The sequence below is a fragment of the Podarcis erhardii genome, assembly GCF_964252035.2.
Source record: "Podarcis erhardii genome assembly, chromosome: 17".
Classification (NCBI taxonomy): Eukaryota; Metazoa; Chordata; class Lepidosauria; order Squamata; family Lacertidae; genus Podarcis; species Podarcis erhardii.
In genome coordinates, this window is record NC_138515.1 from 6,965,263 (window position 1) to 6,989,733 (window position 24,471).

A 24,471-nucleotide genomic window follows, 5' to 3' on the forward strand; every position below is an offset into this window, starting at 1 on the left:
TTTAGCCAAGGCAGGTCTCATCCTTAATTATTTAGTTTATTTTACTTTTACCATCTAGGATGGACTGTGAGTGGGTTTCAGAAGGATAGCAGTGTGTCAGTCTGTTACACTAAAAACAACAGTGTATTCGGGCATTTTGTAGGCCAACAAAGATATCAGCTTTTGTGAGCCACAGAGCAGTTGGTCACATAAACGATGGTCTAGCCAGTTGTCAGGGAACTGCCATCGGAAAGGCAGGCGGTGGAAGGGCTCTCGGACGCTAAGAGAGACTCAGCAGCAGAGGAAGGTACCAGCAGGGGGAGGGAAGGAGCTCAGAGAGAAAGTGAGTCGGAGGGAGGGCTCCGAGAGACTTCTGGTGAAAACAGTGGAGAAGTCTCAGGACCCCCCATAGGTACAACCACTCCTCGCCGGAAACTGTCGCGCCGAGAATCCCGAAGACGCGTTTCCGTTAAGGAACTTTTATGTTGGAGCAGATTCCGCAAACGCCCACTGTCGGATTCTGCCAGCGATTAAGGGAGTCATGTTTAAGGGGCTCCGCTTAAGACAGAGTTTTGAGAACCATGCCCAAGCTCTGAGGGACTAAGCTTTTACGCACAAGCAGCTCATCATCCCATCACAGCAATCCGATAGACCCTGAAAGCCGCTTGTGCAAAGAGAGGCATCATGAGCAACCCAACCGGAGCCGGAGACGCAGGAGGAGCTGGAGCGGGTCCAAGCCTGGAAGAAAGGTACAGGGTGTTGGAGCTCCAGCTAGCGCTGCAAACGGCGAGGCTCAAAGAGAGGCGGGCTCAGGATGCAGACAAGGGAAAAACCACCCCGCTCGCAAGAAATGTGCCAGGCGGTCACAGCGGAAGAAACCGCCAAGTTGTTTGTAAAACATATTTTTAGGTTGCATGGCGCCCCCTTGAGGGTGGTCTCAGACCGAGGGAAACAATTTACTTCCAGGTTCTGGAGGAAGCTCATGAGCTTACTGCACGTAGAGGTCAATTTTTCGACTGCCCGACACCCAGAAACAAATGGGCAGGCAGAAAGGGCAAACGGTATTCTACAACCATACCTGAGGTGTTATGTTAATGACAGAGAAAATGATTGGGTAGATAAGTTGGCTCTGGCAGAATTTGCCTACAACAACGCGGAGCATGTGTCCACAGGGATGAGTCCCTTCCTGGCAAATTATGGGTGTCATCCCAGGGCATTTCCAGGAGAAGGAGGGGAAAGATGGAGTGTCCCGGCAGCAGAACACTTTGTAGAAGAGATGGAAGCGATTCACCGGCAGCTCCAACTTAATTTAGAGAGGGCCAAAGAAGAGTACAAGAAGCAAGCACACAGAAACAGACGAGAAGGTGAAACCATAAGGGTGGGGGACCGGGTGTGGTTATCCACCCAAGGGCTGCTGTTCAAGGGCAGGTGTAAGAAATTGAAACCTAAACGGCTGGGACCATTTGAGGTGATACAACAGGTCAACCCAGTGGCATTCAAACTCAGGTGCCCAACCACATGAAACTGCACCCAGTATTTCACAGGTCCTTACTGTCGCCGTATCGAGAGGGGCGGGAGTGGGGGGGACGTGAGAGGGAGGTTACTCAAACACCAGTCATAGAAGAAAGGGAACGCAACAATCATGTGGCAGAAATCGTCGATTCCAAGTGGAAGGGGAATCAGGTGGAGTATTTGGTAGAATGGGAAGGAGAACCGGAGTCAGAGAACACATGGGTACCGGCAGAAGAGGTCAATGACAAGGTTTTAATAGAAACGTTTCATCAACGGTTCCCAAGGAAACCTCAGCCGGTGACACGGTTCGGGAGGGAACACTTCGGCACCACCGATGAGGAAGAGGAGTTCGAAGGGCTCCCAGAATCAGGGCTAGAAGAGGGAATAGACTCCAATGAGGAGGAGTACTCGGGAAGAAGAGACGGGAGTCAGTGGAGAGAAGTGTTCGAGTCCTCTGACGATGAGGGAGGTTCTTTCCGGGGGTTTCCGTCCTCACCGCCCGCAGATGAGGGGGCGGGAGGGGGTGAAGGGGGCCCTGGAGGGGAGGTGGATGTCAGGGAACTGCCATCGGAAAGGCAGGCGGTGGAAGGGCTCTCGGACGCTAAGAGAGACTCGGCAGCAGAGGAAGGTACCAGCAGGGGGAGGGAAGGAGCTCAGAGAGAAAGTGAGTCGGAGGGAGGGCTCCGAGAGACTTCTAGTGAAAACAGTGGAGAAGTCTCAGGACCCCCCATAGGTACACCCACTCCTCGCCGGAAACTGTCGCGCCGAGAATCCCGAAGACGCGTTTCCGTTAAGGAACTTTTATGTTGGAGCAGATTCCACAAACGCCCACTGTCGGATTCTGCCAGCAATTAAGGGAGTCATGTTTAAGGGGCTCCGCTTAAGACAGAGTTTTGAGAACCATGTCCAAGCTCTGAGGGACTAAGCTTTTACGCACAAGCAGCTCATCATCCCATCACACCAGTCGACAAAAGCTCTTGGCACAGTCCATCTGTCAGTTTTTGCATCATCTTAAAAAGAGCGAAAGCGTTCCAATTTATGCTTATGGGCAGAGAAGAGATTCTATTCTGCATTTCGCTGAAATGTCCGGGAAAATCCTGATGTATAGCAACCCATGTCGAAAGTGTAGATTTTGATGGGGGGTGGAGGGGAGCTCAACAACTTTGGGCAAAAATAGAACCACCCCAACCCCCCAGCTTAGAATAGGGCTGGGTGATATATGGATATATCACCCAAAACTGGTTTGAAGTTCATATCATGATATCATTTTCATAATTTTTGACCTGGCAATATATTGCAAATCATGGTGTGTGTGTTTGTGTGTATGCGCTATTGTACAAATCACAATGTGGGGAAAACTGCGAAGCCAGCCAATGCCTCTCCATAGTTCCATTCTCATTTCAGATATTATAATGCACAGTGGTATCTCTGGTTACGCACTTAATTCGTTCTGGAGGTTCGTTCTTAACCTGAAACTGTTCTTAACCTGAAGCACCACTTTAGCTAATGGGGCCTCCCGCTGCTGCTGCGCGATTTCTGTTCTCATCCTGAAGCAAAGTTCTTAACCCGAGGTACTATTTCTGAGTTAGTGGAGTCTGTAACCTGAAGCGTCTGTAACCTGAAGTGTCTGTAACCCGAGGTACCACTGTATCAGTATATTGAGATGTTTAACTGGTGATATACTGCAATACTGAAAACCAGATATTGCCCAGCCATGATATTGAGCTGGAAGCCAGGTCTCCCGCCTAGATTTAGCCCCTACCCGATTGTGAGAAGGGGAATCCACCCCCCTACCAAAAAAACCCACCTCCACAGTGGTGGTGCGGCAGAGAACATACTACAGATCAGCATTCAAGTCCCATCTCAGCAGTGAGCTCTCAGGACATGTTTGGACAAAACCAATCATCTATAAAAGGCCCAAAATGTGCTGTACTTGAGGTGGGGGCAGGAGATCACAGGGACGAAAGGTAAAGTGAAAAGTTGTTGTTGTGTGTCCCCCACCCACCTGCTGCTGGCCTCTCTCACCTGGCAGTCTACCTGGAGAATGTGAAGGGCAGTTGCCCGGCAGTCATGCTGGGCAAACAGGTCCTTGAGACGTTTTAGGGCGCTGGGCTCCAGGGGTTTGTTGTCAGGGGCCAAGAGCAGCGACTTGAAGTGGCGGGGCTGGAAGGAGGAGGTGGTCTCTACCAGGGGCCATTCGAATTCTGGCTCCTCGGCAGCCTCCGCCGTGTTGGGGAGGGTAGAAGGCACCCCGTCCGCGTCCAGGAACCCAAAGGAGGTCTCTGTGATGTAGGCCTGGCCCCGCCACCGTTCTTCCTTCCGTAGACGTTCCACGTGGCTCCCGGGGCCTTCAGGAGCCTTGGGAACCAGTTCGCAGTAGTCGCTCACCAGCATGGACGGGGCCCTCAAAGGTTTGGGTGGAGCCTTGGAATGGAGGCGCCCCTCAGAGCCGCTCAATGGTGGACCTCCCAGTGGGCGAGGCTTCAGGGCGTTGGGCCGCAGGACAGGGTCGCTGCCTGTGCGGAAGGCAGGAGACAGGGGAGGGAGCTGGCACCGGTCCTGGGCTCCAGGTGATGTTTCTGGGCTACCTGTGGGTCAGAAGAAAGAAGAGGCGCTAAGTCCACGCAGTGTCAGGGACTGGGCAGAGGAGGAATGGTGGGGACCGCCTCCCCAGCCTGAACCTTCCAGAGAAGAAGACAGTTCAGAATTACAACAGGGGTTTGAGGGGATCACAGCTCAGAGGAAGATGAGGGGGAAAGTAGGGAAATAATGGGAGAGGATGAGGCAGAGACGGAGCAGCTGGCTGACACGTTATCACTAGAAAGCATTCCAGACCATAGCTGTCAACTTACAGATTTGAAAATAAGGGACCAGCAGCCTCGAAAATAAGGGATCAGCAGCCAAAATAAGGGATTTTGGCTTAGCTTATACAGAAATCTGGCACTGATGGAGCCATGCTGCTTTTGCTGCGACTGACTTGTGTTTTGCAGGGGGTTGGACTAGATGATCCTAAGGGTCCACAACTCCCACCAAAGAAGATTGGCAGACAAAACTGATGAACAACGTCGTGATGGCAAAGCTTACAGGCAGAATTAGAAACCAGGAAGAGGACCTCTTTAATAAAGAATGGGGAAAGTTTATAATTTATTTGAAAAGCTAAAGAGTTACATAATTGGTAGGATTGACAGAAAACTTGTAGTAAAAATTTGAACTATGGATGGACAAATGATTTATAAAAATAGAGTTATGAAAGGGATGCAGAGGGGGAAATCACTACATTAAGATGCTGCACTGGTTGGAGGGTATGCTAAGCAGCACGTCGGGGCTGCCGTCGTCCTGGCGCGAGGAGTTCCATCGGCCCTTCCCTGCCCGAGAGAGAGGGAGGGAGGGAGACTCTTGCCCACGCCGCCCACAAGTCCGGCATGAGGCGGTTGCGGCACCACGGCAGCCGCTGAAGCGCCACCCTTCTGAGACTTCCGGGTTAGCGCCAACGTCTAATGGCGGATTCCCTCCGAGCTCCGGAGGGAATCGGCTCAGTAGGGATCGGGTTCTACCGTGCCGGCGACGCGGGGACCCTTAAAAACCACAGGTGCGAATGCCTGTGGACGTGGTGACTCGGTGGGCACCATTAACGCTCTCCCCGACCCGCAAAGGAGCCTTTTTAAAGGATGCGGAACGGGGGACGGGGGTGGCGCGGTGCTGAGAGTCTTCTGCTTCCCCTGCTGAGTGAAGCCGCAAGCCATGGACGGAGAGCGCTGACTTTTTCCTTTAAACATTCGGACTAAAAGCAACAACCCGTGAGTAATACGGAAATCGGACTTTAAAAGAAAAAAAAATTAAATTTGGTACGAACGGGGGAGAGGTAAAAAGGAAGTCTGCCCCCCCCCCCACTTTGTAGATATCTTAAAGCAAAGATCGGATAACTAAAGTCGAGAGAACCATCTTTTCCTTTTTGGAAGAAAAATTAATATTTTCGCGATTGGACTGTACAATTGATTTTGCTGGAGGATAAGAAATGACTTAAATTAAAGTACAACCCCCCCGGGAACCGGGAGTGATCTGCGAGAGAGCCTGTTGAAAAGATACAGACTTTGACAGCTGTCAAACTAGCTGTCAAAGTTGGGAAATAAAAGGAAACGTTGTTTCTGGTGACTCTGCTGGCTAGATCTTTTTTAAAATTTGGATACAATTTGTCAGGAGTAAAGGAAAATAAGCTACATTTGGACTTTTGGAGTAATTGGAAAGATACTAAGTAAACAGAGTCCCCCTAGAGGGGACTTTTGAGATACTGTAAGAAATGGCTCTCAGTGGAAAAATACTGGAAGAACTGAATAGGACTTTTTATCTCCTGGGAAAGCTTCATGACCAAAGTGGTATCTTAGCAACAACGACAACAGCACTGAATAATACTGTCAACAATCTGATGGGAACAGGAAGTGAATTGATACAAGTTTTTGTCTCCGAACCAAAAGCCTTGGAAGGTGAAATAGAGGCTGCTACAGCTGAGGAAATGAACTTTGGCAAATCCCAAGAGACACATGAGGACTTGTTGGAAATTGAAGGAGAAGCCATAAGGTTGCAGAAGATTAAGTTTGACCAGAGGCCTGGCAGCATAAATTTATCCAAGATGGAAATTGGAGCTTCAGGGCCATATAGATTCAAAAGATCTAAGAAACAGAATTTGAGCTCCACTTCTAAATACACAGGCCTGCTGGCAAGAAAAAAGAATACTATGGTGATAAGGCTTCTTCGAGAGTCGGTGTTGAAAATAAAGGACTGTCAAGAAGACTGGCAGAGAGAAACTAAGAGAGGGCCAAATGCCTCAGGCGTTGGGGACACAGGCTAGAATAGCTGTACTGATGGACATTGGGTTTAGAGACCACAACCGGGAAAGGGAGGGGGGGGACTTGGGAATCCAAAGGGTGTTCAAATATAATTTGTTCAGATCTTGTTCACATGTTTATTTTTTGTAACCTTTATGGAAGGTGGGAAAATCACGGAAGGGAGATTTGGGTCGACTTTAGGAATAAGGTTTAAAATTAACTCAAAAGTGGTTCTTCTTTTTAGATTAAATAGATATAAGATGTTAAATAAGTATTTGTTGAGCGGATAAAAATGAAGTTGTAATACAGAAGGGGGAGGTGTGAGGAGGTCGGGGAAATAAGGTTCAAGAAAGAAAGGATTAGAATTATACTTGTTTGTTTGTTTGTGTTGGTTTGTATGTTGGTTTGTGTTTATGTGTTTATATTTGGAAACCTCAATATATATATTTTTTAAATAGGATATATTTTTTTATTTAAATGGATTTTTAAAATTTAAATTGTATTTTTAAAATAAACCGCTTTTGGATGAAAAATCTTTCTAAAGATAGTTTTCTATTTAAGTTACATTAAGGTCCAAAGGTTATTCATCAGGAAATAAGGATTTGTTTTAGATTAGATTAGATAAATTTATTGTCATTGTCCGTATATACACAGTATACACAACAACGAAAATCAAACACCCAAGACCGGATTCACATACACATTTACACGTATCTCCAACACTCTCATCCTATTCAGACATAATCTATTAAAACATACATAATCCAGAATATAACACAACCTATTAGAAGCATTTAAGTTTTTCATCTGTGCTAAAACTCAGTCGAAGTTTGTTTGTTTGTTTGTTTGTTTTTAAAAAAGCCAAACCGTTTAACCACATCAATTAACAAACATGGATGCATATGCTATAAGTTTTAGTGTTTTAGTTAAATAAATTGTTTAAATTGTTATTAAGGAAATGGTTGTTTTTCTCCTTCCAATAAAGTACAGCAGAAAAGTTGTCCAAATATCAACAGTTAACTTATTAAATCTCACGATAATTTCATAATTATCTGTCTATGTATTTTGAAGTCTTACTGACTAGTGATTTAAATCGATTTGATTTAAATCAAATCCAACCTGGATCCTGGCAACCGGCTGTGGGGGTTGGTTCCTCTGCAGCCTGACAGGCAGTAAGCTCCAACTCTCAAATTATGCCCATCAAACCCAGGTCATCGTATTAGTCGTTGGCCAATGATGCTGATATTCAAATATCCAAATCTGGGTTATCGTAGAGCTGAAACGGTGCCCACTGCTTTACCCAGTCAGTAGAGCATGAGACTCTTAATCTTAGGGTTGTTGGGCAAAAGATTCCTGCATTTCAGGGGGTTGGACTAGATGACCCCGGGGTGCCTTCCAACTCTAAAATTCTATGATTCTGTGACCCAGCTGTCCTTCTTGATTGGCACCCATTCCAACAGCAACAATTGCTGTCCTCATATACCTCTTCTAAATAAGTAAGCCAAACAGCTCAAGGAGGGCTGTTCTTCAAAATCCCAAGATTTACAACCTAGGAGAAACAATCCATGATTTACTCTGGTTCTGAAGTGTGGTTTGGATTTTTTGTTGTTGTTGTTACTGCTCTCAACCCATTAAAGTAGGACCTTTTTGGGTTGTTGTTTTTTCATTGGTAAATTCCATGATTTTTGAACAGAATAAAAATCTCTCCTTTCGCATGAAAAAAATAAAAAGTGAAATATCATGTATATTTTCAAGCTGGATGACAGAAGGTAAAGATAAAGAGGTTAAGGACCCCTGGACAGATAAGTCCAGTCAAAGGTGACTACGGGGTTACGGCGTGCATCTCACTTCAGGCTGAGGGAGCTGGTGTTTGTCCACAGACAGCTTTCCAGGTCGTGTGGCCAGCATGACTAAACCGCTTCTGGCACAACGGGACACCATGACAGAAGCCAGAGTGCACAGAAACGCTATTTACCTTCCCGCCACAGCAGTACCTATTTATCTACTTGCACTGGTGTGCTTTCAAACTACTAGGTTGTCAGGAGCTGGGACAGAACAACAGGAGCTCACCCTATCAAGTGGATTCGAACCACCGACCTTCTGATCAGCAAGCCCAAGAACAACTGGACACGAAAAACATCCCAGTAAGCTGATGAAAACTTAACAGCTTGCCTCTTTCAAGTCTAGTAATAACTGCACTGAACTTTTACCATTGCTTACCCACCTCCAGCATTAAGAACAGAAGCTGCCTTGTGCTAAGTTGCTGATCTTCAGCCTATCATCTCCACGTCACTCACCTGTCAGCAAATTGCTGTCCGACTGGGCACCATGCAAGGACGGCTTCCAGTCCAACTGGTCTAGACTACTGGGGTCGCTTCCACTTCGATCTTTTGTCCTGGGGTGGGGGACAGATAAGAGGGAAATGACTGGCTGACCAACCCATTCGAGCCCACCAACGCCACCTTTCAAAAACCTGCAGAAAATCCACTTGAATGTGTGGACCAGCTGCCAGATAATGCTTAAGACTCACATACAAATGGAAATTATTATTATTATTATTATTATTATTATTTATACCCCGCCCACCCCAGCCAAGGCCGGGCTCAGGGCAGCTAACAAGCAATAATAAAAATAAGTTGAATGAATACAACTTAAAAACAAGATTAAAATACAACATTAAAATATTGAAACATTAAAACATTAAAATGCAGCCTCATCACAGGAGGAGAAAGGAAAAAAGAGGGGGAGGGAATCAAATTGACTCCAAGCCAAAGGCCAGGTGGAACAACTCTGTCTTACAGGCCCTGCGGAAAGAAATCAGATCCTGCAGGGCCCTGGTCTCATGAGGCAGAACGTTCCACCAGACTGGAGCCAGAGTTGAAAAGGCCCTGGCTCTGGTTGAGGCTAATCTGACTTCCTTAGGGCCCGGGACCTCTAGGGTGTTGCTATTTATGGACCTTGAGGCTCTCCGTGGGGCATATCGGGAGAGGCGGTCCTGTAGGTACGAGGGTCCTAGGCTGTGAAGGGCTTTAAAGATCAAAACCAGCACCTTAAACCTGACCCTGTACTCCACTGGGAGCCACTGCAGCTGGAAAAGCACTGGGTGAATATGCTCCCATGGCAGGGACCGCGTGAGGAGCCTCGCTGCAGCATTCTGCACCCTCTGGAGTTTCTGGGTCAGCTTCAAGGGCAGCCCCCCGTAGAGCAAATTACAGTAGTCAAGCCTGGAGATTACCGTTGCCTGCATCACTGTGGCCAGGTCGGGGCAGGAAAGGTAAGGGACCAACTGCTTGATGCGGCGAAGGTGGAAAAATGTCGCCTTGGCTGTTGCTGTAACTTGCGCCTCCATGGAAAGGGAGGCGTCAAAATCACACTGACGAGGCTTCAAGAGCCACGACCCAAGGCACATTTTTCTCAAACTTGGACATGAGGGAGAGGAGGAGGGAGCGTGCGTGCCCAAGGCCCTCTGAAGCACTGAACCATGGTTTGGCATTACGTCTGAACGAGACCAGGGAATTGCTCGCAGCTATTTAGACGTAGGTCTAAAAGTGGTGCTTCCTCCAAGTTGGCCTGCTTAAATCACGGGAACTTGTGGCTCTCCAGATGTTGTTGAACTACAACACCTATCATTCACCCCTAGCCAGTACTATTTTTCTAGAAAAAGAGGTGCCGGAACTCACCATGAACAACTCCTTCGTTCCCTTAGAATGGCAATGGTGCCCACTTGAGAGGTGCCAGAACTCACCTGAGAGATGCTGGAACTGAGTACCAGCTGGAAGGGAAAGCCCTGCCCGTAATCATTGGCCATGCTGGCTGAGAATGGGATTTGGGAGTCCCATTAGGCACTGGCTTAGATTCGCACCACAAGAAAGCCATGCCATGCCCACCGTCGCAACCTCCCCCAAGACAAAGCTCCCACAGCAATGGTTTGCTCACCGAAGCAAGCTCCCGTCTCCCGTGTCCTCCACATCTGTGGCTCCACGGAAGCTGAAGCGCCGAAGGGGCACCCTGCCCGGCCCCGGGGGTTGGCCAGTGTCACTGTACCGCTCCTTCAGCCAGCGGAGGGGCACGCTCCTGTTGACAGGCCGGGACACCACGGCTCCCGAGGCATCCGAGATGGCCTTCTGGTTGCCCACGTAGAAGCGCACCAGGGCGGGCACGTTGTCAAACTGGTCCTGCTCAAACTGGAAGAGGGTGCGGGAATAGCCCTTCCGGGGGCGCAGCACCACGCGGATGATCTTGAAGTGCAGGGCCTGGCCGCCCCAGCGGCACGACAGGACGTAGTCGTCGGAGCTGGACCGTGAGTCGCGAATGAGGAACTCTCCATCGTCCTGCAGCAGAGACTCTGCCTCCTAAGGCCAGATAGGAAAACGAGGGAGAGAGAGATAGAGGAACTTAGTTTGCGGTTGGAGGTGGCCGAGGACATCAGGAGCAAAAACAGTGTACAGTGGTACCTCGGGTTAAGAACTTAATTTGTTCCGGAGGTCCATTCTTAACCTGAAACTGTTCTTAACCTGAGGTACCACTTTAGCTAATGGGGCCTCCCACCACCGCGCAATTTCTGTTCTCATCCTAAAGCAAAGTTCTTAACCCGAGGTACTATTTCTGGGTTAGCGGCGTCTGTAACCTGAAGCGTCTGTAACCCGAGGTACCACTGTAGCAAGAAAGGAGGGTTGTCTAGCAGGATCCAAGGAGTCAGTGTGGAGAGGTACTGCAAGTCCATTGGCAGGAGACCAAATCCGCTATAGGACACTCATGCCTTTGACAGCTACATCAATCTCCCTTCTGGGCCAGATACAATATGCACCCATCAAAGCTATTCCCTTCCGGACAACTATTAAAGGAGAGAACCTTGTAGCTACTGAACGCAATAACTCCATAGGGCAGTGGTTTTCAACCAGCGTGCCGTGGCACCTGAGGTGCCTTGAATGATGGTCAGGGGTGCCATGGGCAACACTGGCCTCTATCCCTCTTTCTTTCCCTCCCTCCTCTGATGCCCTCTCGTGTCTCTGCCTCCCAAAGGCTTGCACAGCTGTTTGCTGCAGCAGCCCTGGCTACAAGCTCCACAGGTGGATGGTGCCTCTGGAGCTGGCCAGGGGGCAGTTCAGAGACCAGGGGCGGCAGCAGTTGCTGCCCAGAGGACTCCTAAGGAAAGGAGAGTGGAGAGAAGAGGAGGCTGGAGGAACCCTCCACAAGGGAGGGTGTCTGAAAGAGGGAGAGAGGCTGCCAAAGATTGAAAACCTCTGCCATAGGGAATCCACAGTGGGGAGAGATTTTATAGGGCATTGTACTAGGTGGCTGTTTGGGTCCCTTCTAACTCTACAATTCTATGATCTCCCCCCCCCCCCCCCACTTTGAGAGGACATGGCATTTTCAGCTTCCGCACACTTTGGAGGCACAGAACTATCTTCATCTATGATTTCACCGCCACTGTTCCTGCTCTCTGTGCTGAAACAGCTCCTCCTCTTTGTCCAAACTTCCGAAAGAGGCAAAGAGGATTAAGATAGCTTTGTAAAGGGCTTTGCGTTGAGCAGGACAAGCTTTACGAGTAATACCATCGTGCTGAATTCCACTACATTTTCTACTGCATTTTATTGTTTCGTTCAGCTGTGAACCATGCAGAGGACTTAATTGATGGACAGGAGAGAAATGGCACAAGTAATCACGAATACATCGGGAGAAGCAGAGCTTCACCATTCAGAACAGTTTGGGGCACTACCAGCAGATTTCTACACTTTCCAAGAGTTAAGAGACGGTCCCAGGAAAGCATTGTTAAGTTCTTCTCCTGCTCACCGCCACAGTACCTGTGGGCTATTACCTGGCGTGGCAGACAGCCGTGGTACCAGGCGTGGCTGCGAAGTTGCTCGGGGTCCAGTTTCAACTCCTCTTCCAGCTCCTTCCTCAGTTTCTCACCAGCCAGTTCCATATTCTTCTGCTCAGTTGTGGAGCAAGAAAGAAGGAGAAGGCGTTAACCAGGCAAGGGGCACAAGACATAAAACAGCTGCTAAGCTGCGTATAAGAAAATATTGATGTAGAGTACAACGTAAACAGTCCGCAATGTTAGTCCAGGTAACTCGTAGCTTACGTGCATTTAAAACTTGTGCGCATTCAGCTTTACATGCTTGGCAAAAAAATATTTAAAAGGGGGTCAAAAGTGGGTAATAAAGACTTTGGCAATCTCACCACCCTTGAACACAAATGTGTTTTGACTATACACAATTTTGGCTTTGCCTGCCAACCCCTGCCTAAGTTGAGAGTTGCCTGCATAAGTAGATTCCAGCAGTGCATATTGGTTCAAATGCCCAAACTAGGACTGGCAAGATCCACTCAGCCTCGGAGCTCAGTGCCTTGGGCCAGTAACTTTCTTATGTCTCTGTCGAGCCTACCTCACAGGGTTGATGTGGGGATTAAATGAGGGGGAGAATCAGCTGCACCATCTTGAACTCTTGTGGGATATAAATGGGGGAAAAGCATTACAGAAGACAGTGGACTGCTGTAAACAAAAATTGCCCTTTTCCCTTATGGGGTATCCAAGAGCCCATATAGAGTCCTTACATAGGTTCCCTATTGGTAGGAGAGAATAACAGAGGCCAACCAGAGAATATTGAGAAGCAAAGCAGTTAGCAAGCTTGATCTTTATTGATCTGTTGCAACAGGGTGCTCCCCTCACCCGCAGGAGAGGAGGAGGAACCCAGAAAAATGGCGTGCAAGGCCTTATACAGTGGTACCTTGCAAGACGAATGCCTCGCAAGACGAAAAACGTGCAAGACGAAAGAGTTTTCCGTTTTTTGAGTCGTTCTGCAAGACGAATTTCCCTACGGGCTTGCTTCGCAAGACGAAACGTCTTGCGAGTTCTTGCGAGTTTGTTTCCTTTTTCTTAAAGCCGCTAAGCCGCTAATAGCCGCTAAGCCACTAATAGCCGTGCTTCGCAAGACAAAAAAACCACAAGACGAAGAGACTCCCGGAACGGATTAATTTCGTCTTGCGAGGCACCACTGTAAAAACTTTTGAAATTGCCACCCTGTAGATCAAGACCACCCCAAGAAACATCATACATACATCACAGAAAGGGTGTAACCTAAGACCACCCCTCAGATACATCATACCTACATCACAGAAAAGGCGGTCTTAAAACAGAAATTTGAATGTTGTTTTTCGCCTGTCATTGTTTATCTCCTGTCTGGCAGGTTACTTGATTGGATTGCCTGGGGAGCCTGGCCAGTCTTTTGTAATGATAAATACTTAGTTCCTGGGCCAGGTCACAGGCTCACACCCTATTCAAACACAGACATACCCTTAAGACAGGATTTGTGAAGGAAAAGACAATGGGGAGGCTTTGCCACTTTGCAGAGAAAACATTTGCTCAGTTTAGGAATCAAAATGGCTTCAGGTCGGTCTTCCTGTGCTGATCTATGTACATGCTTGGTTGGTACACTTATGAACATTTTAACACATATCTAAGACCTCAAAATTCCTATTCATAGTTGTGATGCCAACATGCTCTGCAATGTTGCAAGAAGTAAAAGAGGTGCACTCCTAACCCCTCCATTTCACAGGGTACCTGCTTGGGACAGGTAAACTGATTGGGTTGGCCCTGCTGAGCAGGTGGGGGGGGGGGAGAGATAACAGTCAGCAGCAGCTTGGAGCCATGACAACCTACCAGAAAGAAATAAGCACTTTCTCCTTCTGGAGTTGTTTGCCTAGGGATGGAATTAACCATTAACAGGAAAGGAGTGTTGGAAAATAAAAGCAGTGCTGTCTTCAGAAGCAGGCTCAGTGCAGGTGAAGAAACGGAAGCCAAAAGAGCATGACATGAATCCCTTGCCCAACAAGCTGGTCAACATTTTCCAACTAAAATCGCCTCTCAATCTTAAGGCTGCACGGCCATGATCAGTAGCGCCATTGTTCATAGGAATCTGAAAGACCGTTCCGTTCTGACCGGAATAAAAGAGTTGCCAACCCAGCCAGAAAGTGCATTTTCAAAAGTCTCCTAAACATTTCCACTCCGAGCAACATTCTAGCTGGGTGCCCCCATTGTACCACCTGAATTAGAAGCTCAATTAGAGTGTTTCTGCTTCCAAGAATGCAACAGTGCGGGGGGGGGGGACTCTGATGCTACCCCACCCTCAAACCCGATTACATGGGCTTCGTTGTAGCTGCACTCTCTCTTACTTGGAAGTAAAGGACTGGGATTTGCAGGCACTGACAGCCTCTTCCCCACCCTTGACCAGTGTTAGAAACTCAGGTATATAAGCTAATCGCCAAATGGCACCTCTTAAACCTGGGTTATGATCGCCACAACAGAATCTCTAGGCAGGTTTTTTGTGTTTTTTGCAATGGAACTTACTGTTGTTATTATTATTAATTTTATTTCTATACTGCTTTATATTTTAAAGGGAAAAAAATCTCAAAGCCATTTTCAACACATTAAAACAGGGGTCAGCAAACCTTTTCAGCAGGGGGCCAGTCCACTGTCCCTCAGACCTTACGGGGGGCCAGACTATATTGAGGGGGGGGAATGAATGAACTCTTATGTTCCACAAATAATCCAGAGATGCATTTTAAATAAAAGGACACATTCTACTCATGTAAAAACATGCTGATTCCCGGACCGTCCGCGGGCCGGATTTAGAAGGCGATTGGGCCGGATCCGGCCCCCGGGCCTTAGGTTGCCTACCCATGCTCTATTCTCCCTATTCAGATACAGAAGCTCATAGCCGAACAGTTTTGAGTCCCACATTTTCTAGCAGAAAGGGAGCTGAACTCACACTCAAAGGCACCATCCAAACACTTTCCCTGGATTTTTCTTGGAGAATATAAGACCGTTATGCATTTAAAAAGGAAATAAATAAGTAGAAGGTGTAACATACCATCATCTCCTAATAAATGACTTGTTGAGGAAACAACTTCTCCTGTGGTAGATGTGTCTCTATCTCCTCCAGAAACATTGACAATTCGCATGGAAAATGACTTCTGGCCGGTTCCCCATTTGCCAGCTTCTGAACTGCCTTCCAGCCTACCGCCACTGACTCTACAGCCTGAATAAAAAAAACACTTCCTTTTAAAGGGGCAGGAAAGGTGATGACAAGATTGAGGTTACAAACTCACTGAGGGGGAGGAAACCGATGTCACAAATGTGTCACATACAACCAGAAGTCCCCTCTGAACTCATCCACCTGGGGGGGGGGGGGAGGAGAAAGAGATTAATACACTGACTTAAAAGGTGATAATAATAAAAAAAGAAATTCCAGAGGATCGGTACAATTTCACCTCATGCAATGAAGTCTTCAGTTGGTGGGGTAAAGAGAATGAAGAAAACGGAAGCAAGAAGTATTACTGACAAAAGAAGAATGGCAAATGAAATTAATGGACTATGCAGAATTAGATAAATTAACAGGAAGGATTCGAAACCTACGGGACCAGAGATTCTTAGAAGACTGGAGTAAATATTTGAACTATCTGAAAAGCAAGTGTAATAAACAGATCACGCTAGTAGGACTGAAAGAAGTTCTGTAAGGAGAACTATGTGAAATATTGCAAGGAAGACTATGAAGAGAATTATTAGTTAATGATAATTAAAAGTAATAGAGCAATTAAGAAATGCAGAACAAGTGATAAAGAACAGAAAATCTTCAGAGGTTGTTGACGGAAGTCTAAAATATTGTATAAGATAATAAGTTATGTTAAATGATTGTTGGAAATGATATGTTAAAAAAACTAATAAAAATGTATATTAAAAAAATGAGAATGAGGAAAAAACATAGGAGGCTTGCAGCAGATAATGGGAATGGTTTTTTTGCTTCAACAGACATGGTGAAGGTGGCAGAATCGATTCTTTCAGTCTAATTTGATTCAGCAAGAATGGCCCCAGCCAAAATAAACTCACAAGCAAGCCTGAGGCATCAACCTGGAATGCTAGAGAGATCTCAAAAGACACTGCCCTCTATGCCTGGCACGACCTCCCAGAACACCTACACAACAAATCCACCTCTCTTCCTTCTTTCTAATCCCTAAGCAAAGCACAATTTCTCCGTGAAGCCTTTGGCACAGCCCCCTAATGTCACATTTATCTAAAGCATTTTAAAGCATTTTACTCTGCTCTTCCGATTGACACTAAGCCTATGTAACTAAGCCTGTGTAACTGCATATTCCTCCACAGTTTCCTTTCCCTTTCATCCTCCCAGTGTCGCATTTAAATGAGAATCCTTTTAAGGCAGGGGCCTGACCATAGATAGCAAATAGCTAATTATACCTCTAAACAGCAGCCACCTCAACTGGAGGGCCTTGCAGAGGCGAAAACAGTGGTTCCCAAAGTGGAGAGAGAGTGTTGGGGGGGGCAAAGAGGGAAGTAAGAGGCAGGGGGCCCTGGAGGTGCCATTGCCCATCAGCCTCTGAAAAGCTGGCACTACTGGATCAAGTTCATTAACATTGCTGAATTAATCAAACTAAGTAGTTTAAATTGAATTTTGAATAAATGTGCAACTGATTGTCACTGTTTTGAATTTTACTGCGTTATTATCTTCCTTAGTGGGTTGTGAAAACTTTCATTCTGAAATATTGTTTTTATATGTTAAGGAGCACTGCGTGCAGATGAGTTTTTGGAAGCAAGGGGGGGGGTGGCCTGAAAAAGCTTGGGATTCTATGATTCTAAGTTCCCGCACCTCATAACAGGAGGGCCTGGGGGGTCATCGTCTTAAGAGCACCATGAGTCATTTCTTCTTCTTGACAAGGCAGAAGTACGAAAGAGAAGGCACTTCCCCAATTTCGTTATTTATTATCTCAGTCGTTCTACGGTTCATTGCGGTCACGGCCCTGATTGCGGCTAGCTGAATAAGGTTCCCAACACAAACTGTGCCACTTCACTGATATGAATTAACATGGGTGGCGCTGTGGATTAAACCACAGAGCCTAGCAGTTCCAAAGCACGTCATAGTGCAAGTAGATAAATAGGTACCACTCCGGCGGGAAGGTAAACGGCGTTTCCGTGCACTGCTCTGGTTCGCCAGAAGCAGCTTAGTCATGCTGGCCACATGCATAGCTGTCAAGTATCCCTTATTTGAAGGGACAGTCCCTTATTCCAGCGCCATGTCCCGCTGCTGTCCCTTATTGATAGATGTCCCTTAAATGATGTCCCTTAAATTTCAAAGGAAGCAGCTCCTCTCCCTCCCTCCCTGCCAGCCAGGGAGGAGGGAGGCTCCAACTGTGTTGCTTGGCTGTGTTGCTCACCCAATAAGAAGTCTAAGAACAACTGGGGGGTGGAGCTTGCATGCCTTGTGTGTGGCTAGTTAATGCAAGCTGAGGGGGGTTTTGAATGCTGGACGCCATTTTGTTGCACGTGCTGCTGCAAACTTTGCAGTGCAAAGCCAGACCAGGGAGCCATCTTAAGTTGAGGCTGCATAGGCCTTGTGGTGCATGTGATTCAGATTCTATTCAGTTGAACCTCTGGTTACAAAGTTGGTTGGACAGTGTTCTCGAAGCTACCAGCGTGAGTTTGACCAGACTGCAGGAGGACAGGAAGACTGGAGTGCCTGGAACAGGTGAGGCTGCAGGCCCCTTATTTTGGCTGCTGGTCCCTTATTTTCAAGGCTGCTGGTCCCTTATTTTCAAATCTGTAAGTTGACAGCTATGCACATGACCCGTGAGCTGTACGCTGGCTCCCTCAGCCAATAAAGCGAGATGAGCACCACAACCCCAGAGTCAGCCACGACTGGACCTAATGGTCAGGGGTCCCTTTACCTTTACCCACTGGCCACAAATATTCTTCCTTGGAATCATAGAACTGCAGAGTTGAAAGGGACTCCAAGGGACATCTAGTCCAACCCCCTGCAATGCAGGAAGCTCAACTCAAGCATTCATGAAGATGGCCATCCAAGGAAGGGGAGTCCACAACTTCCCGACTCCCGGATTAGTCTGTTCCACTGTCGAACAGCTCTTTCCGTCAGAAAGTTCTTCCTGATGTTTAGTCAGAATCTCCTTTCTTGTAACTTGAGGCCATTAGTTTGTCTCCTACCCTCCAGGGCAGGAGAAAACAAGCTTGTTCACTCTTCTTCCCTCTAGATATTTGAAGATGGCTGTCATATCTCCTCTCAGTCTCATCTTCTTCAGGCTAAACATATCTAACTTCCTCAACCGTTCCTCATAAGGCTTGGTTTCCACACCCTTGAACATTTTGATCAATCTCCTCCAAGTCATCCATAAAGACATTGACCAACCATGGGCCCAGGACAGAACCCTGCGGCACCTCACTTGTCACTTTTTTCCAGGAGGATGAGGATCTTGTTCAGCTTTAGCTCTCAGCTTCCTCTTAAAAACTGAGAGCCACTCCAGTCAGACCAGAGTCATGCCCTTGATTCCTAGAAGGGAAGGAGTCACCAAAGACTAAGAGTCTGTCTGCAAATCACTCTCAGACCTAGAAAGGCCTCGGGCCCCAGACTCAACTGGTTGGGATTTCTTGCAAATGAGGGAAAGGCGTTTCACACATGCTCAGAGGCACTTACTCGATTATTATTTCATCATGATAATTTAGTTATACCCTGCCCATCTGGTTGTGTTTCCCCAGCCACTTTGGGTGGCTCCCAACAGAACATTAAAAACACGATAAAACATCAAACATTAAAAACTTCCCGATACAGGGCTGCCTTCAGATGTCTTCTGAAAGTCAGATAGTTGTTTATTTCCTTGACAACTGGTGGGAGGTGCCACAGGGCGGGTGCCACTACCGAGAAGGCCCACTGCCTAGTTCCCTGTAACCTCACTTCTCACAGTGAGGGAACCGCCAGTGGAAGCTGGCCAACCACCACCGATTCAATGAACTTGGCCACGCCTTCCGAAATGTTTTTTTACATCTCTAGGTCCTTGTAAGTGTCTATAATTCATGTACAGTGAATGCATTTGATAACCAACAGCCAGTTCATTTTTTGTAGTTATGGGGAAGGTTCCATGTGATTAGGAAGTATCCTGGCAATACTATGAGTTACTATGACTTTAGTGAATTGTATGGATTGTGTTGATGAATGGGATGTTGTTGTTGTTTGCTTTACATATGCGGGTGGCACTGTAGTCTACACCACTGAGCCTCTTGGGCTTGCTGATTGGAAGACTGGCGGTTTGAATCCCCGTGATGGAGAGAGCTCCTGTTGCCCTGTCCCAGCTCCTGCCAACCTAGCAGTTTGAAAGCCCGCCAGTGCAAGTAGATAAATAGGTACCACTGCGGCAGGAAGGTAAATGGCATTTCCGTGTGCTCTGGCTTCCATCACAGTGTTCCGCTGTGCCAGAAGCAGTTTAGTCATGCTGGCCACGTGACCCGGAAAACTATCTGCAGATAAACGCCAGCTCCCTCGGCCTGAAAGTGAGATGAGCACCACAAACCCCATAGTCACCTTTGACTAGGCTTAACCATCCAGGACTCCATTACCTTTTACCTTGACCTATTGTGTTTGATATTACAGTGTTTGCAGTGTTCTTCCAGCTTTACAATTCTCAGATCCCTGTGTGCCACTTTTGAGCTCAGCGTTTCATAGAATCATAGAATCATAGAGTTGGAAGAGACCACAAGGGCCATCGAGTCCAACCCCCTGCCAAGCAGGAAACACCATCAGAGCACTCCTGACATATGGTTGTCAAGCCTCTGCATAAAGACCTCCAAAGAAGGAGACTCCACCACACTCCTTGGCAGCAAATTCCACTGTCGAACAGCTCTTACTGTCAGGAAGTTCTTCCTAATGTTTAGGTGGAATCTTTTTTCTTGTAGTTTGGAACCATTGCTCCGTGTCCGCTTTTCTGGAGCAGCAGAAAACAACCTTTCTCCCTCCTCTATGTGACATCCTTTTATATATTTGAACATGGCTATCATATCACCCCTTAACCTCCTCTTCTCCAGGCTAAACATGCCCAGCTCCCTTAGCCGTTCCTCATAAGGCATTATTTCCAGGCCTTTGACCATTTTGGTTGCCCTCCTCTGGACACGTTCCAGTTTGTCAGTGTCCTTCTTGAACTGTGGTGCCCAGAACTCAACACAGTACTCCAGGTGAGGTCTGACCAGAGCAGAATACAGTGGCACTATTACTTCCCTTGATCTAGATGCTATACTCCTATTGATGCAGCCCAGAATTGCATTGGCTTTTTTAGCTGCCGCGTCACACTGTTGGCTCATGTCAAGTTTGTGGTCAACCAAGACTTCTAGATCCTTTTCACATGTACTGCTCTCAAGCCAGGTGTTACTGAACAAGTGGAATGCCAATTTAAAATGCACTCTACTCAACTATGCCATGGGACGAACTCGGGGCCATATCATTACTAGCAGTTTCTGAATGTTGTCCAATTCCCTTCAATCTGCAAAAGTTGTGCAGCTCTTGGGTGGTGATCACTTTGTATGTGGCGTTCGACTTGGTGTTGTGTTGTGGGGGGGGGAGGGGACAGAGGAAAACACATACACACACAAACACGCCCACCTTGCAATGCCAGGTAAGGATACCACTCCACAACTCTGACCAAAAACTAAAGCTGGAATTTGGCACACGGAAACCCCACGGCGGCAGGGCCGGATTGAGGTTTGATGAGGCCCTAAGCTACTGTAGGTAATGGGGCCCTTTATATGTCCAGCTCTCCTTTGTCAACAACAAATTGTCGCTGTTTTTTGTGTGGAATATATGCTATATGGTAATTTATGGTCTGGACAAAATATAAAGACTTACTGGAAAATAAAACTCCAAGGTGGCTTTCACCTCTGGAGGCTAAGGCCCGAAAAAGACCCAATATGGAGGCCAAATGGCCAAAATATTGGGAAATATTAGAAAAAGATGGAGACAATTGGAAATTGCAGAGTTTGGAGAAAATGAAGGACAAGGTGCGAGACTGGTTACATTATGCTCAGATTAAAGAAGTTTTTAAAAATGACAAAAAGTTAGGGTTCCAGGTGGAGAAATCGAAGTTAGAAACAGAATTGTTAGAACCAAAGACTAAGGTATTATCTAGAATGTATAACTTGCTGCTAAAATGGAATACACAAGACGAAATGGTTAAATCGGCTATGATAAAATGGGCACAGGACATTGGGCATAACATTATGTTTGAGGACTGGGAAAGGTTGTGGACCACTGGGCTGAACTTCACTGCATGTAATGCTCTGAAGGAAAATGTAATGAAAATGATATATAGATGGTACATGACCCCAGTTAAACTTGCCAAAATATACCATTCGTCTGACAATAAATGTTGGAAATGTAAAGAAAATGAAGGAACATTCTTTCACCTCTGGTGGACATGCCCTAAGGTGAAGGCCTTCTGGGAAATGATATATAATGAGTTGAAAAAGGTATTTAAGTATACCTTCACTAAGAAACCAGAGGCCTTCCTTCTGGGTATTGTCGGCCAGAGGGTGTTAAAGAAGGATTGAACATTTTTCATGTATGCAACAACGGCAGCAAGGATTCTCATCGCAAAAAATTGGAAAACTCAAGATTTACCCACACTGGAAGAGTGGCAGATGCAGCTGATGGACTATATGCAACTGGCCGAGATGACTGGCAGAATCCGAGATCTGGGAGAAGAAAAGATGGAGGAAGACTGGGAGAAATTCAAGATGTATCTACAAAAACATTGTAATTTGTTTGAATATTAAGAAGGATGCTAGATTATAAAAAATTGGCCACCACTAAACTAGATTTAAATTTGATGCTAAGTGAGATTAAAGAAAATATAAAAATTTTATTGGAAAAAGTGCTAGATTATATTTGAATGTGTGGACATGAGACTGTAAACAAGTTGATAATTTGTTTGGAAAATTTTTTTTTAACGACGTAAATGGGAGAGGGGGACGTGAGGGAGTCCAAAGAAGCGAAGAATTTGTTGTGATAGAAGCAAGATTGTTTTATGTGTGCATTTTATATCTAAAAAAACCTTAATAAATATTTTTTTTAAAAAATATATATGGTAATTTATGGACCTAATAGGTATCTAAAGCCAACTATGTATTTCATCAAAGCAATTGTTGAACTGAAATACAATTAAGAAGTATATTAAAACACTGTTGCTGTATGTAGGTTTTATTTTATTTGTGTTTATCTTATATTTTGAAAATGTACACCCAGAATTTTTTTTTTCCTTTAATTTTTGGGGGGGCCCTAAGCTATAGCTTGTTTAGCTTATATGTAAATCCGGCACTGCACGGCGGCGAAAAATGCGCGCCGCGAAGTTCTCCTCCCAAGTCCAGAGAGCAGGAAACGGCGCGCTCGGTGGGAAAGGAAACGCGGCCACGCGCAGCTCCGCCGAAGCCCATCTATGGTAGCCGAGAGCCAGCTCCGTTTTCCGCGCCTGGAAAAGGGCAGGCGGCCCAGAAGCCTAATCCTCCGACCCTTCACTAAACAGAAAGAAACCCAGAGACGTACCTTTCCTCCTTCGGGTGGGTGAGGCCGGGGCGAGGAGGAGTAAGGCGCCACCGAAGGAGCGTGGCTCCCAGGCAAGCCCCACCTTTTCAAAGGTGGGGACCGCGGAACTCCCCGCCCCGAGGGAGCCCGCGGCGGCTTCCCGAGTCCCGCCGAGCTCTCTTGGAAGCGACCGCGACCGCGCAGCGCCTCCAGGCGAGGCCCGGCCGCCGCGCTCGTCGTGCCTGCCCGCCGTCGAGCCGCGCCTGCTGCCTCCTCCCCGCGGCTACCTGCAGCCGGGGAGGGGCTTCCCCGGGCGCGCCTCGCCTTCCGACCTCGCCACCTGCTGAACCCGGGCGGCGGCTCTCCTCCAGAGCTCGCCGGACCCGTCCGAAGCTGCAAACGCGCGGGCGACTCCCCGGCGCGCGCAGTTTGCGCTGCGCTTCTGGGCGCAATAGGAAGGCGCGGAGCCGCGGAAGAGGGCCGGGAATGTCCCTCCGCCCGGGGGGGGGGCACCTCCTAGTTATGCTTCACAATTATGGAATGAACTTGAGTAAAATAGTGCCGGGGGGGGGGGCCTGCATAATCGATCGCAAGACGCAGCGCGCGCGCGCACTATTGGAATGGCAATGCCAATCAACTTTTGGGGGGGACCCGCACCCGAAGGGACCTCAGCCCCTAGGCAGGGCCGGATTGAGGTTTGATGAGGCCCTAAGCTACTGAAGGTAATGGGGCCCTTTATATGTCCAGCTCTCCTTTGTCAACAACAAATTGCGGTTTTTTTTTGTGTTGAATATATGCTATATGGTCATTTATGGACCTAATAGGTATCTAAAGCCATTTGCACATAACAAAATATGTATTTTATCAAAGTAATTGTTGAACTGAAATACAATTAAGAAGTATATTAATAGTGAAATACAATTAAGAAATATATTAATAGTGAAATAATTATGAAGCTCTGACTTAAAATGATTTTTTATTCATAACATACTTAATAATGCAACCACATTGGCAATAACAAAAGTTCCTTTGGAAACACAATTTACAATGACTCATAATCTAGTTTCTAGAAACTTGCTATAACATGAAATAATAATTGTAGGTTTTATTTTATTTGTCTTTTATCCTATATTTTGGAAATGTACAGCCAGGTTTTGTTTTCTTTAAATTTTTTTGGGGAGTCCAAGAGAGTGGGGCCCTAAGCTATAGCTTGTTTAGCTTATACAGTACGTAAATCTGGCACTGCCCCTAGGAGTTGGCTCCTATGCTTCACATACCTGTATTTGTCAGCATCCTTCCTAAATTGTGGTTCCCAGAACTGGACACAGGATTTCAGGTGTGGTCTGACCAAGGCAGAAGAGAGTGGTACTATTACCTCCCTTGATCTGAATTTAGGAAGGATGCTGACAAGCTGGAACGTGTGCAGAGGAGGGCTATCAAGATGACCAAGGGTCTGGAAACCAAGGAGAATAAAATAAATACAAATGCAATGGGTCTTATTCCCAGGTAAGTGTACATACTGCATAGCAGCCATCCCCAATCTGATGCCTTCCAGGTGTTTTAGAATATACCTCTAGATGATACCAGGCTGGGGGGTGGGTGCTGCATAGGATTGCAGCCTAACTGCAATCCTATACATGTCTATGCAGACTTCTCAGACTACTGGATTCAATGGGACTTACTCCCAGGTCACTGTGTAGAGAATTGCAGCCTAAGAACTTCCTTGGGCCTTAAAGGTAAAGGTAAAGGGACCCCTGAACATTAGGTCCAGTCGTGACCGACTCTGGGGTTGC

The 24,471-nt window shown here is 46.9% G+C and overlaps 1 protein-coding gene across 2 annotated transcripts in view; it reads right to left on the reverse strand.

Annotated features, from left to right (window-relative positions):
* SH2D3A (SH2 domain containing 3A) overlaps positions 1–23,068 on the reverse strand; it is a 32,524-nt gene extending 9,456 nt beyond the window's left edge. The window contains exons 1-6 of one of the 2 annotated variants that reach the window (XM_081845137.1): positions 22,700–22,828; positions 15,185–15,352; positions 12,133–12,246; positions 10,251–10,666; positions 8,612–8,709; positions 3,517–4,079 (exon numbers count right to left, since the gene is read on the reverse strand). In XM_081845137.1, the coding sequence (XP_081701263.1) occupies positions 3,517–4,079; positions 8,612–8,709; positions 10,251–10,666; positions 12,133–12,246; positions 15,185–15,190 (1,197 nt within the window). In that variant the 5' untranslated portion in view covers positions 15,191–15,352; positions 22,700–22,828. Of the gene's footprint in view, positions 1–3,516; positions 4,080–8,611; positions 8,710–10,250; positions 10,667–12,132; positions 12,247–15,184; positions 15,353–22,699 lie in introns of both variants that reach the window. The other variant, XM_081845138.1, reaches the window with a different exon arrangement.
* Positions 23,069–24,471: the final 1,403 nt, after the last annotated feature.